Raw genomic sequence first — 15157 nt, 5'->3', positions numbered from 1 at the left:
AATATTTATACATATAAATTAAATCAAGAATCTATCATAATTAAACTATAATACATTTTGTAGTAAAGGTAACATTAGCTAAATCTCAAATAAATGGAAAATACATAAAGCATAATTTTGCGCTTTTCAATTAAACTAAAGAATATCAAAATTGAAAAAACTCATGCATACTTTTGGGAGTTTTATCGGACTGCATTCAAGAATAATGGGGACATCTAAGATTCCAAACAAATGTGCAAATTTAGAACGATTTAGATGTCTCAATATAAACTGCTTTAGTTACTTGCAGACGTATGTAGCGGATGCCGCCTCCACTAATACCACCGCTGAGCAGGCAAGGTCAAATTATAGACAAACAGAAATCAGCAGTTGCCAATTTACACCCTAAAATGGTTGCAGCCAACTTCACGTGAGTCCGAATTGTGCGCTCAGCCAACTTCACGTGAGTCCACATTTGCGCGCAACCAACTTCGTGTTTGCGTAAACCGCGAAGCAATTGCGAAGACATGGTCACCCTACAAACCAATTCAAATAAAAACAACGTATTTGAGCTTTTATTATCATTAATTATGTATTTCATTCGATTTTGTTGAAATTTTGTCTTGCCAAAAGTTGTTTTATTTTTTTTTTCTCAATTTTATTATCTATTTATACATAGGTATAACGTAGAATAGAAATTTGTATGCTAGATTTGATTGGAGGCATCGGTTTTTTTTCGAGTTTTTGAGTTTACGAGTACGGTTGAAACAGGCTCAGTCAAGCTGCTAAAAAGGGGACATATCGATTTGATCATTATATATTTATATGTGTATGTATATGTATATGTATATGTTTGTATGTATTGTACTTATTATAAAAAGAGCTACTACAACAATAATATCAGTATCAGTATCAGTATATTTTGTGTGTACCCATTACCAAACAATTCAATTAATTTTCCTTTTTGTATTTTGTTTTTGTTTTTTTATGTTTTTTTGTATCAATTCAGTCTTGCCATGACTCAGCACATGGCAGCATTCTCCAGCGTTATATCATTTTTTTTTGTCATCAATCATAGCCGTTTCAAACATTGTTTTTAATCAGTTCAAAAGTTTATACATTACGAATACCTAAAATTTGGGTTCGACACAGCATCCAAGAAGTGCTCAGAGGGTATAAGTTATAAATATACATACATATATATATAAATATATGTATCTTGAACTATGTGCTAATATAGTTTTATTTTCCTTGGGCATGACATTTAAAGATCTACTAATATTTGACTTGTGGATTTTCAAATTGATTAATTGCCATTTCTAGGGATTAACATAGACACCGAATAAAACATGAGTACTAAATTGTGTGTGTATGTGTATGTGTGTGCGTGTGTGTGTCTGTGTTTGTGTATATGTGTAATTATATTGCTATAAATCTATTAATAATTCTCGTTAATTCATATAGAAAATTGTAGAATTGCTTCTGCATAATATACTAGATATCCACCAAACCGGATCTCGATCACGATCTCGATCATTTCTTATCTTAACTGCTTCAAAAGGCCTACGGGCGGCATTTAGGGCGCTGGTTTCGTATATACCGAACTATCCTTACGAATTTGCTTGTGCCTTTCCATTAAAAATCCCTGAAAATTGCTTTGCTCAGCTGCTGCTTATGACTGGTTTTTCATTTTGTTTTTTGTTTCTTGTTTTTTGTTCTTCGACAATAATGACAATTAATATGTATTGTATTTTTCACATTTAAGCAAAAGTTTGTTAAACCTCTTCTTCTTTGTCTTTTTTTTTTAAATGCTTCATACGCTTATATATATATACATATATATATATATATATATATGATGTATATTGTGCTCTAAAAGCAAATTCAAAACTGCGTTTGCTTAACTACGTTACATATTCTGTTAGACATTGAGTTATCACACCAATTTATATATATTTATAGCTGGCGGGTAGTTGCTTATATAGATACAAATCTTATACATATGTTCTAACAACTCTATCCACATTGTATCACCCTTGCGCTACAGTGAAGCCTGACTTAAGTGTCCAAAAAAAAACTATCAAATGCAAAGGTAAACTCTACACAAAGTACTCAGAGTACACATGTACACCACACATTATATTATTCATATATGTATATATATATCTTCTTCTATATATATATATATAACTGTCTGGTATTAATATTATTATTTGAGAGCTGGTAGATGGTAGTTTTGCTCTCTATTTTGCTTTCTCCGTTTGTAAACGCATCCAAATCGCATTTAGCTGAACATCATCCAATATGTTTTTACAACTAGTATCATAGCTTTTTTGTGAGTATTGCTTTAGTTTTTACAGGGTTTCCGTTTTGTTAATCTATTTATTAAAATGTATACGTACAATGCTTCAACTTGATTGTAGCCGCAGTTGCCTATAAAGGAGAAAACACAAATTATAATTGAACTGAAGAGCCTCACCTGAAATGAAATACCGATGAAATGTTTTTAACAAACAGAAAAAGAAAAATACAACAAAAAAACAAATAATAATTTCATTTCTAGATCATAATGTTTGCTTGTATTAAGTGTGTTAACAAATCTTAAAGACAAAATGAAAAGGTAATTGATTGATTATGATCAAACTAGAAATCGAAATAAAAATTAATAAATTCTTTGCTAAGTATTTATTTAAAGTACTCGAGAATCGAAATCAATTTGTATTACTTTCGAACCCGGCCGAAAAGTGAAGCAGCTTGGCATGTCGTACAAAATAAATCAGTGTTCTATATATAAAATAATATTTGAGAGGACTAGATCGTATTACATAACGCATTTTAGACTGCTCAACTAGTTATTCATATGGCTGCATACTGTGACTGATAGATAGATAGATAGATAGATAGATAGATAGATAGATAGATAGATAGATAGATAGATAGATAGATAGATAGAGAGAAGATAGCAACTTACAAAAGTAAAATAAAGGTCGAAATTCAGAACGGACAAACAGACAAATTATAATTATAATTAATATTATTATCAAGTTTAAATAGTTCAGATCATGCCAAAAAGCCGCAGTGCATGAATGCTAAAACATTCAAAACAGAAAAAAAATAATATATAGATATATATATATAGATATATATATACTAAATAGAGCGACAAATACGAGAGATCGTTTAAAAGTGGAACTTAACTGTGTGGTTAGTCCTAAAATTTCAAGCTATGTTACATTATTGTAGACTAAATACTATATATATGTATATGTATATATATTTATATATGTATATATATATATATATATATATGTGTGTGTGTGTGTATGTGTGTGTGTGTATATGTATATGTATATGTTTGTATATCGCTTATGATTTGATTTGACTTGTTGATTGCCTACAAGCTAATAATACCTTAGGTTTGCGCTAAGATTTCTACATTTCATATAACTAACAACTAAATATATATATATGTATATATGTATATATATATATATACTGTATATACTGTATGTATTATTAAATTATTTGTGTATATAGTTTGTATATGCAAATATGTTAGTTATGTATACATTTGTATAATATTGCAATGTTCCAATATTCAGTTGCATGACATTTTATGCGTGTGTGTTTTGTATGTTTTGTGTGTATTTTGTTTGTTGGTTTTTTTCGTTTAAGCCTATTTACAAATACAAATTGCTTGTCTTCACTTCTTCTCTATCAAATAATATTACAATTTGAGATGTCATTTCTTTTTGTGTGCTGCTGCTTGGCAGGGGCAGGGGCAGGGACAGGGGCAGGGACAGGGGCGGGGACAGGGGCGGGGGGACTGTGGAGGAGAGTTAAGGCATTTTAGACATTTGCCAAAACGAACTTCTCTCATTGACAAGTTTCTTTCTTATTCTTTCTTACTTTTTTTTCCTTCAGTTGCTACAGCTACAGTCTATCAAATATGCGTTACATAAAAGCTTACAGCCCGAAAAGAAATTAACAAAATTAACAAATTCATTAAGTGTTAAATAACTAACGAAAGAAAAATATTAAAGAACTAAAGAAAAATTGTTCAGCACCGAAAATGTGCAGAATGAAAATTTCATAAAATGTTGGAAGTCTAACAAAAAATATTTGAAAATAGTTTCATATTTTGACTTGTTTTCTATTCTGATCTACTACAAAATAATTCATAGATGATAAAAGGTTTTTCTTCTGTTTTTTGTTTATATACAATATTTCTACTTTTGTTTCTTGTTCTATTTGAGAACTTATTCAGTTGATAATTTTCTGTGTTGTAAATAATTTCTTAGATTTTTCTTTCGTTTTGGTTACTTAATGCATTACTTTTTATCAGATTTTTGCTCGGGTTGTTCGCCTATTCTTCTTATTCGCTTTGCTTCTTCTGTTCGGCATCTGTTTGGAACAGTTTGTTGTTCGCTTTACAGGGTATTTAAAATAAAATATATATATATATATATATATATATATATATATATATATATATATAGACATATATATATATATGTATATGAATTAATATGTACGTTTTGTATATCTATATTCTAGAATTCGCATTGTCCTTTCACATTCAGAATAGCCCATTGGCGCCGGCTAAGCGTCGTCGCCGGAATCACATGAATCATCATTTGAGCGTATTGTATATGTTATCCTCTCCAGCCAGCTCCACGGTGGTTATATGCTGAGCACCAGACGCCACATGCCGCTCACCGAGCGCCTCCTCGCCGAGATAAACGGTATGATAGCTGATAGCGCTTGTCGTGGTGGGTGTGCAATTGATTTCGACCCGGCTCACAGATTGCGGCCCATTCGGTTGATACCTGAGCGAGGCGTAGTCACCGTCATCGTCGTCGTCGTCGTCATCCTCATCGTTATCCTGCTGCGGCAGCTGTGTCAGCTGCGTGGCGCCCGAGAAACTTTCGCAGGTGTGCGAGGCACAGATTTCCGCATAGATATTCTCCTTGGTGTAGTCGATGGGCGCGGGCGTTGCTGGTGTCTGCTCCTGTTCCTCGCCGCTCTCCAGACTGTCCACGACCAGCGAGTCACGCACACTCGAATAGGGCAGATCATCCTCCACCAACGAGGTGGGCGAAAGCTGCGCCGCCGGTGATAAGGCAACTAAGCCGCCCAGCAGCGAGACGCCACCAGCTGCACGTCGTCCAGTGATGGGCAACTTGCCCAGCTGCAACTGCGCTCGGAACTGCTGCTGGCTGCGCTTCTCGCGCTCCGTTTCGTGCAGCTGCAGCTTTTGCGGCAGCGAGAAGTGGCGCAACTGATGCAGACTGCTCGAGGACTTGCTGTACTGGCGCGTCTTCACATGGAACTCGTTGTAGAGCTTCTCGGTGATGAAGGATTGCGGCGGCGGCGTCTGATTCTCCACATCGTCCAGCTCGGTGCCGGCCTCGCTGATGGCATCGGTGTGTGCATGTGCAGCCAGCAGATCGGGTCGCTGCTCCTTCCGTTGTCCGTTCAACAGTTCAATATTCTGCAGCGACATCGACTTCTGCAGCAGTGTATCCAATGACTTGGGCATGGAACTGCGCTCCAAACTGTTGCTCAGCGTTGTTGTCTCTGTTTCGCTGTGCAGCGATTGGGTGTCTGCCGCTAGAGCTGCAATGGGCTCATTACTGGCATTGCCGAATCGCTCCTGCAGCAGCTTGGACATGTCCGTATACCGTTCCATGCTCATCCGCTTCGCCTGCACATCCAGCTGCAAGTCTGCGGGCGAATTGGGCTTATCCAGCTGCTGCTGCTGCTGTTGCTGCTGTTGATGCTGCTGTTGATGCTGCTGCTGATGATGTTGCTGCTTGCGAAACCATTTCTTTTTGGTAGACTGAAAGACCTTCATGCGTTCCGTGATCCGGTTTGTGGAGCTCTCGCTCTCTCTGCTGGCCAAAGCAGCGGCAGCAGCTGCTGCCTCTTTGGCCTCCAGTTGCTCCAGATCGGTCTTGCTAAGGAATATGATCGAGTCCTCCTTCTCGTGCGCGGAACTATTGTTGCCCGGCGCCGCCATGCTGCTCTTCTCGCGTCGCAACAACTTGGGCAGATGCAGCGGCTTCAGTATTTTGAGGCCCTCACGCGTCTTGCTGGCTGAGCGATCGTTGCGCTGCAACAGCTCGATCTCCACCAGTCTGAGAAAGTGGTCGCAGTTGAACTGACAGAACGAGAGCATGTTCTGCACCTGAGTGTTGCCCAGCATTCGCATCTCTGACTCAAAGCCCAGCATGCACTTGAGCAGCTGCATCTCCCGGCTCAGATATACTTTGCGCAGCTGCAACTGCAACGGTTGCTGCGGCGGCTGCTGATGCTGCTGCTGCTGCGACTGCTGCTGTTGGCCTGCGCCATCGAGCTCCTCAATGGGACAGCCAATGATGACATCCTCCTTGCACACACGACTGATGCTCAGCTGCTCGGGTATCTCGGCGCCGGCGGGACCAGATATGTAGCGCAACATCAGCGGCAGCTGCTTGGCAGCGGCAACCAAGGCGCCCAATCGATGCACACACTCCGGATTCAGTTTGCGTTGCGTGTCGCCCAGTTTCTGTTGCAGCAGATGCGGTATGCCCTTCTCGATCTCGTAGAACTTGCCCTTGGTGGCAAGCGGCACATACATCACCTGCCGCTGCTCGTTCAGCAGCTGCGCATAGCGTCCCTTCTCCTTGTCGCGCCCCATATAGCCGCCGCCACTTGAGCCACTGTGCGACTTGGACACACTGTGATTCGACTGGCTCAACTGGTGACCATTGTGCTGGCCATGGCCATGACCATGGCCATGCTCCTGCTTGCCATCCTCAAAGACGGCGAGCAGCCGGAACACCTGGCCGCCCCGCGCCGTTGTCTTCACATACTGCGGCCGACTCTTGCTGCTGGGCAAGCAGCCCTCGTGATTGGGACTGCTGTTGTTGCCATGCGGCGTCGATTCGGTGAATGCCGGCATATTGTCCACCGAGGCAAACTTGTAGACACGCTCCCGCACCAACTGCATCAGCGAGTTGTAGACCGTTGCCGTTGGCAAACCCTTCTCGTTCAGCAGCGAAAAGTAGCCTAAAAGAAACGAGCAAAGTTTCAGTTGTTTTCAACATGAATGTAAAATATAAATAGTTATTAATTAAAAGCTTTCATTTATAACAATAGCAAAATATTAATTCCAAGTAAAAGAAATTAAAAATTAATTAAAACTTGCTTTAGCAATTCCTCGGCATGTTGCTATAAGATTTAACTAATAGAATAAAAAAAGCAACAGATTAAAAATAAATTAAAACTTTCCTTAGCAATTTATCTATTTTTTTTTATAGTTTTAACTAATAGAAAAAAATAAGCTATAAGCAGTAAAAAAAAATGAACAAATAATGCAAATGAAACCTTTTAGTAATTGAGCAATTTATCTGCTCGTTGTTATTAAATAAACACAACTGGACAGTAAGATAAGTGCGAGGAAAATCACTTTAAAATTTGAAGAAAAAAAAAGGAAATTTCATGTCCAAAAGACAATATATTAATTTGCAAGTTGTTTCTTAACGAAGTTCAATGGACTCTGACTTAAAATAGCGTCGAGTCAAATTAGTTGGCACATTTCAAATTAAGCTCGATGGAAAAATAGTGACGCCTTGCATCAAATTAAGAAAACTTTAATGTCTTTATTTAACCTTTATCTAATGATTTTGTTTGCAAAAGGTAGGATTTGAATGTATTCATTGCAATAAAGGCTTAACGAAACTTTCAAATAATACTAAATGCGCCGAGGATCTCACTAAAGGGATCAAAGGATCAAATTTACAAACACCTAGCCACATTAATTGAAAGGTATCAAAATATATAAGTTAGAAAGATATATATGTATTAATTTCTTTAATTTAACTAATAGAAATGAAATAATTAAAATTCGCCAATTTCGGAGCTTAACTAATAAATTGTGCAGCATCCGCAGCAGTTGCCTAACATTTGGCTTATTGCATTTGGCTTAGTTTTCAGCTGGCTGTGAGAAATAATCACATTAAGCCGCCAAACAATGGGCTCAAGCCGAAATCGCTGCTTACATAATACATGATGAACAATTGTTGTTGTGATTATATGTTTGACTGTAAACTGCTCCACACAGAGTCACTCAGAGTGTCACGCATACTGGCTGAGGCTATGGCTAAAATGCCCGAATAGTTCGGTAAGTACCAGAATTAGCCAACTTAGCTTTGAGCCGTCATGCATTAGTCATGAGAATGCAACACGTTAAGCATTCCGTTAGTTACGTAAGTGCTTAAACAACTACCAAATAAGAACAGTGTCTATTAACTTTTTAAACATTAAGTAGCTTGAGCAACAACTAATTGCATATATAAAACGCATTGAAACTAACAATTTGGCAGGCCTATTAACTAAATTACAACTGTTCACTTCACAGAAGCTTCTTTAATGCGAAGACATAAAAGTTATAATACTTCAGGTCAAGTGTTATTTATTTTGATTTCCACTCCTATATATTTCGAATGCCGTCGGGAGAGATTCACAGCGAATAAATTGCAGGAAAATTTCAAAATAAAACAAAAAACTAAAGTTGTCTAAGCCTTAATATTAGAATTGATTCATGATTATTATTATTATAATTGGGATACCTGCACTGCGACCTACTAGATCTATTGTGCCCCCTACTGAGCCTATAGCTCCATAGCTCCACCAACGCCAACACGAATGGTAGAACCTTTGTTGTGTTCAGGGTTTCTATGTCTTTGAAGCTCATAATACCCATCCCCAGAATGCTGCATCTTTTCCTAGTTAAGGCGACGCACTCTGCTAAGATGTGCACCGAGGATTCTTCCTCGCTTTCACAATACCTAGTTTAATTAAGTAACTTCTTAGTCTACAATGTCCTGCCAGTAGACCGGTGAGTATCCTAAGCCTATTCTTCCCCATGGTTATTACTTGCTTAAATCGTTATCCAATTTATTCAGGAGACGAATACAGATTACAATAAGAACTTCTAACAATCAAGCATTATCTTTTATATACTCTTCTACTGAAATTATAGTTTTTTTAATCACTGCAATTTTGTATACCATTTCATTTAAGCACTACAAATCGTATACTGTGCGAAATTTCTCTACTGTTTTAATCAAAATAGCTGCTGAAATTTTCAACACAGTTGCCTATAAAATCTTGTCATATATATATATATGTATATATCACTTAATTGATCTCATTTCTGTTCAGCAACAAATCTGAAACCTTGTCTCATCTAGCGTCTCTTTTCCTCCCATTGCAGTGACTCACCTGAAAACTCCTGGGGTATGAGAACCGTTTTCTTGCGCTGCGCCGCCTGCGATTTGGCATTGTGACCGTGGTAAATGTGACGCTGACGCACTAGCCTGTAGAGCAAGAAGAGCTCGTCGTGACCAGGCTGAGCAATGCTGCTGTTGTTGTTGTTGTTGTTGTGATTGCCGCTGCCAGCGCTGGAGGATGAGGTGGTGCCAGTGCCAGTGCCCGTGACCGCGGCCGGATCATTGGACAGCTGCTGCTTGTGGCCCGCCGAGGAGCTGCTCGAGGCGGCCGTGGAGGAGCCGTGCGATGAGCTCGACTGAAGTGTCTCATTGGAGCTTTTGCTGCTGTACAAAATGCGAACAACTTGCGGCAACGAGTGCCGCTCCAAAAATATCTCTGCGGGCAGCGGTTCCTGTTGGGAACGAAACAAGCATTAAATCAATTGAATTGGATGGTGACTGGTGACTAATGACAGCATCATTACTCACCTCGCTGCTGCTGCTGCACTTGGAGGTCTTGCTGTCGCCGGTGGAGTAATCGCTGCTGTCAATTAGGCCGCCGCAGAAGACGCTGTAGACGGCGTTGCCATAGCTGCCATTGGCGCTATTCCGCTGGCGTCGGGCCAATCGCTGCTTCAGCTCGATGTCGTTGCGACGCGCCAGACGCGCATTCTCAAAGTCCGCCACGGAGAACATGTTTGAGCTGGTGTCGTGCGAGTTGAAGCGACGCAGCTTCGGCTTCCGTGCCTCAGCGGCAGCGGCAGCAGCAGCAGCGGCCGCAGCTGACATGTGACCGTGATGTACACCAGGTGGAGCGCCTGCAAAAAAGAAAAAACAAAAACAAAAAGAAATACAGCAAATGCATTAGTCTATACATTAAATATATATATATATAATTGTACACATATCTAATTGTCGCCGCTCTGCATATGGAAAATCCCACACAACAAAAACAAATAAACACACATACACACACACATACACACACACACACACACACACACACATACACACATTCACACACACATACACACATACACACACACATACACACACACATACACACACATACACACACACACGCACATACACACATACACACACATACACACACACACACACACACACATTCACACACACATACACACATACACACACACATACACACACACATACACACACATACACACACACACGCACATACACACATACACACACATACACACACACACACACACACATACAGTTATACTAAAGTGCACAGTAAACGTAAAGCGAAATTTTAACCTGTTGCTAAGCGCTGACAATTTGCAGTTCAAGCGTTTGCACAGTGGTTGAAAATTGCGCAAAAACAGCAAGCGAAAGTTTCGTAAGCACAAAAGAAATAAATTATGTCAAAATAAATATGCAAAACATTCGACTATACAAAAGAAACCTTAATTAGTTTAAGAAACTAAGATTAAATCATGATATAGAAATACATATTAGTCAGCATTACTATCAAATATCTGCAATCTTATCAGATTGATATTTGTAAAATTTTTGATAAATAAATGTAGAACACAATGCAATTTTATTGCACATTATACGACGTGTTTATCGCTTTAGGCTACCTAATTGAAATTCTGATAAAAATATATAATTCGTGAGTCCCAAAATGAATAAATAAAAACCATTCATGCTTTTCGCAGTTCTACGAACTTTCCAAGAAACCTGAAATGCCAGTTCTATGCGTAAAAGGAATACAAAATATTCAAATTCTTTGTTTTTATTTTTTTCATCTGCAAAAATGTTGAATATTAAATGCTATTTATTTGTTCAACATGGCGTTATGCAAAACATTTGTATACCTGAAGAATTATGCGAATTTTGAGATTAGTGTCGAGATCTTATTAAATTTGAGTGTATATTTTATAAAGTAAGTAATCAGTGAATAATAATTGTAGTGGGTTACTCAGCACATTCGATACAAGATTATGGGTAAAATAAAACCTTAAGTTAAGGTCAACAACATTAATCGGTTTATTGACTTGGACAGCACATTATTGTGTAGAATTATTTTATTTTTTTACTTTTGTTTAGGTATAGTGTCTCAGATAAGGTCGATTGACTACTGTAGTAGTTTTTAGTAATTTTCCCCTTTTTTCTTTTTGTTTTCATTAATAATCTTTCATGGTGTGTACATCTGGCTTAAATGGTATATTTTAAGGTAGTTTATTGCCGAGTCAAGTGCGACAGTAATTGCATGTCTACACATATATATATATATATATATACATATATATGTAGGTGTGTGAGCTTTCATTAACTAAATACTTGCAAGTCAATTAAAGTTGAATATCTCGATTTTTGATTGCTTTTTTCTCGATTGCTGCCCATTGTCTGATTTCAATTTATTGTTGTCGCTGTTTTTGCTTTATAGGTCGGTCGACGGAGCTATTACTCACTTTAATTGCGCACATTTGGCTTCAGTTTTTGTTGTATACTTAATAAATACACACACCCAAATGCACCTACACACACGCAGGCACACATATACACATAAATGCAGCTAAATCACAACGAAATTATTGTACAATATAACAGCGACAGAGAATGAAGAAGCAGCAGAAATAAAATATATAAAAAAATACGAAACGAAACGAAACGTTTTGATATTGCGCTTATCTTTTGTGAAATATCAATTGCAACAATAATAACAACAACAACAACAATAAGAAGAAAAAACAACTGTGCCAAGTGCTCGTCAGGCGAGTGGGCGAAATGCGGTGCAAGCTCTGCGTTGTCGTCACGTTTTGTGAAATTAGGCGAAGCGAGCGACGCGCGCGCTCTGCTCAAAGCGAAGAGCACACAACAGATGCAAGCCAGCCAGCAACAACTAGACACACACACACACACACACACAGTAAGCAGTGAGCAATGAGCGAAATTAATTCTCTCTCTCTCTCTCTAGCTTTCGCTCTTGCTCTTGCAAGCGTCTTTTTTTCGACTGCATTGATGTTAGCGCGTGCCTTACATTCACACGCACACACACACACACAATGTGACGTGTGTATTTATGCATATTTGCGCACACACACACACACACGTAAATCTTTTTCAACCTCATGCATCCCCCTTATGTTGCATTACTTACCGTTACAGGCAGCAGCGCTGTTGCCAGGCGCGCCTTGCGCTGCAACTGCAGCTGCCGCCGCACCACCACCACCACCAGCAGCTCCTATTGTGGCTGCCGCTGCTGAAGTTCCAGCTCCTGCCGTGGGTGGCGCTGCGCCCGCCGCTGCAGCAGCTGCCATGTGCGGACTGCTCTTCACAAGCCAATTGGCCAGATGACGTTGACGCTCAAACTCAATGTTGGCTCGTTGCATTTTTCTTCTTGTTTTGATTTCCTTCTTTTTTTTTACAGCTATGCAAATTTTTGTCGAGGCTTATTTTGTTTGTTTTTTGCACTCACGACGACGGCGACAACAGCAGCGACGCCGTTGCCGTCGCTATTAACTACGGTGCGCGTTAAGCGTCTCGCGTTGTCAACTGTCAAAAGCTTACTAATGCTGAGCGCAACGTAACCAAAGTGCAGATCGCCCACCACTCTCTCACACAGACGCTCTTTCTTCGCTGTCGCTGTCGTTCTCGTGGTTGTTGTTGTTATTGTTGTTGTTTTCGCTGCTACTCCTGTTGCTGTAACGAGAGTAAAAATGAGCGAAAAGTTTACATAAGTGAGAGCAAAATACATAATACAATACATATATATACGTATATCTATAGCAAAAACAACAACAATGTTCAAATGTGCAAAGCAAATGGGGGAAAAAAATTGTTGATGTGAGAGAGCGACGGAACGAGTTGATTGTTGTGCTTCTGTTTGCATCTGTATTTGTGTGCCATTCTATATGTGTGTGCGTGTGCGTGTGTGTGTGTATTGTGCATAAATTAAAATCGGTCTGCGTAACTCTGGCACTGATGATGACGACGTTATCAAAGAGCACAGCTGCGATTGAAATTGCGCTCTCGGCTCTGGCTTCGTGCAATGCCTCGCGTTGACTTGCTCAATGTCGCCCCACACCCCCCACCAGCACCCGCCAACACCCAACACCTTGAATTGTTATCGCCTCCCCCGTACTAAAAACAGTTAGTTCGGGCGTGCCAGAACGTCTGGCAGCGCAACGAACGCCGCGCGTCATCTTCAAATGAAATGCGACAATGTGTTCGCCTTCTCCTAGATGTGCAGGGAGGGGGCGGGGCGGGCAACGGGGGTGTCTGTTGTATCAAGCGTTGACGTTCACTCTGACAATTTATATACAAAATACAATTACACGAACAGTGCGAACAGTGGTCTCCCAAATATTAAATGCATATTATTCACAGATTCACAAATCATTTTCAAATTTTCCGAAATGTACAAATAACATCTACATATTTCTACATTTGAAATTGACTGATTTATATAAAGCAACTTCAAAGTGTCTATAAATAAGATATTAAGATACAAAGTGTCGTTTGTATGTGCGAATTATGCTTATTTATGTTTGTTATATTTCTCGAGCGGCTACTGTATTGCTATTGCTTTGTCTTTTGTCTTTTGTGTTTTTTCTGTAGGTTCTTTCTTAGAAAGGGTCTCATAATTTTGTCATAATTTTGGCAAGGCAGCCGCAAACGGCAAAAAGCCAAAAACACATTGAAACACACTGTAAGTATATATACAGATATATGTATGTGTGTGTGTATTATATACATACAATAAATGTGTCATACATACATACATTTGTACGTAAATGTACATTTGTACATTTGTTCCGCATGACGTGTTGAATTAACCGATCTGCTAAAATTTGCCATACATATTATTCAGCGACTGTTGCTAAGTCAACTTTTTATTAGTGCACTTAAATTGTATTGTATCTAACAATGTGATGTACACTATAATTGCTGGGATTATATTATATGTAGCCCTAAACAAAAAAGTTACTTGAAAACTTTTCGACAACTTTTTTTTGTTTTTTTTTTTTCTCGCAATTTTTGTGGCTAAAATACATGTGTTTAGAGAACGTACATACATAAGTACGAACAAAGGCGGCGAGAAAAGCTCTGTTCTATACACAGTACACAAATGTGTGTTCTCTGTTTATAATATAAAATAAATACTTTAGAGCAAATAACATATGTACTTTCCATTTAGTTTGACATGAAATGGGCAAACATTCATTTCTACATGCTATATGAAAAACAGCTGTTTTCTGTGTCATTTTGTTGGTCATTCACATCGAATTAAAAATATTATTTATGACTCTCTCTCTCTTTCTCTGTCAATACAGCTAAGCTTACAAGAATGCTAACTGAGCCGAGACTCCAAATTAGCAATTCCTGTTGAATCCAATTAGAAGTATTTGTTAAAAATGGTTATCTTATCGTATGATTAATATAAAAAAAAATATGAAAAAATAAATAATAATAATAACTTTAATCTTGTTCAAAACTTATGCTTATCACGTTTTGAATCTGGGTATACAAGTTTTATATATTTCCCAATATGATTCATGTTCGATTTCAATTGAACACGGTGAGTCTTGCGTAAGCGTTTTATGTATGAAAATAAAGACGTGATATTGTGCATAGACTTGAAGGTTGTCTCTTAAATCCGGAAATCAATTGCCACTAAAAACGAACGTAGTTGTATCATTGTATACCCTTATTTAGTTGTTGCCACATACAAATATGTGTGTAACAAACTGATAACAATATCTGAGTTTATCACTTATTTCCTTTGTCTTTCCGTTTGTATGCGAATGCTTAAGTGCTTAAGTGACTGCAGCTGTTGCCATTTTCATATCATTCATACAATTTTTAAGGGTATTTCAGCTTCATCATGTTAGAGTTGATGTTTTTTCTCTCGTTTCTTTTGTACTATATTTTGAACACGCACG

At 38.5% G+C, this 15157-nt stretch overlaps 1 protein-coding gene across 1 annotated transcript; it reads right to left on the bottom strand.

The window, feature by feature from the left end:
* Positions 1 to 4500: 4500 nt before the first annotated feature.
* Positions 4501 to 12653, bottom strand: LOC116806062. Its single transcript, XM_043214486.1, has 4 exons — positions 12373 to 12653; positions 9726 to 10054; positions 9250 to 9649; positions 4501 to 7032 (listed from the first exon to the last, which is right to left on the bottom strand). The coding sequence occupies exons 1-4, from the start codon at positions 12602 to 12604 to the stop codon at positions 4613 to 4615; spliced, it is 3381 nt and encodes a 1126-aa protein (XP_043070421.1). The 5' UTR covers positions 12605 to 12653; the 3' UTR covers positions 4501 to 4612.
* Positions 12654 to 15157: the final 2504 nt, after the last annotated feature.

This window comes from Drosophila grimshawi, unplaced genomic scaffold (assembly GCF_018153295.1).
Source record: "Drosophila grimshawi isolate 15287-2541.00 unplaced genomic scaffold, ASM1815329v1 contig_1377, whole genome shotgun sequence".
Lineage (NCBI taxonomy): Eukaryota > Metazoa > Arthropoda > Insecta > Diptera > Drosophilidae > Drosophila > Drosophila grimshawi.
This window is presented reverse-complemented; position numbering and strand designations above follow the sequence as displayed.

What these genes read in the sequence shown, in the direction of transcription:
- LOC116806062 (XM_043214486.1), bottom strand. Translation starts at nt 12,604, where the DNA reads ATGCAACGAGCCAACATTGAGTTTGAGCGTCAACGTCATCTGGCCAAT. An exon ending in AGTGCAGCAGCAGCAGCGAG is followed by an intron (nt 9,650 to 9,725) that starts GTGAGTAATGAT and finishes CGTTCCCAACAG; the next exon opens with GAACCGCTGCCCGCAGAGAT. An exon ending in CATACCCCAGGAGTTTTCAG is followed by an intron (nt 7,033 to 9,249) that starts GTGAGTCACTGC and finishes CGTTTCTTTTAG; the next exon opens with GCTACTTTTCGCTGCTGAAC.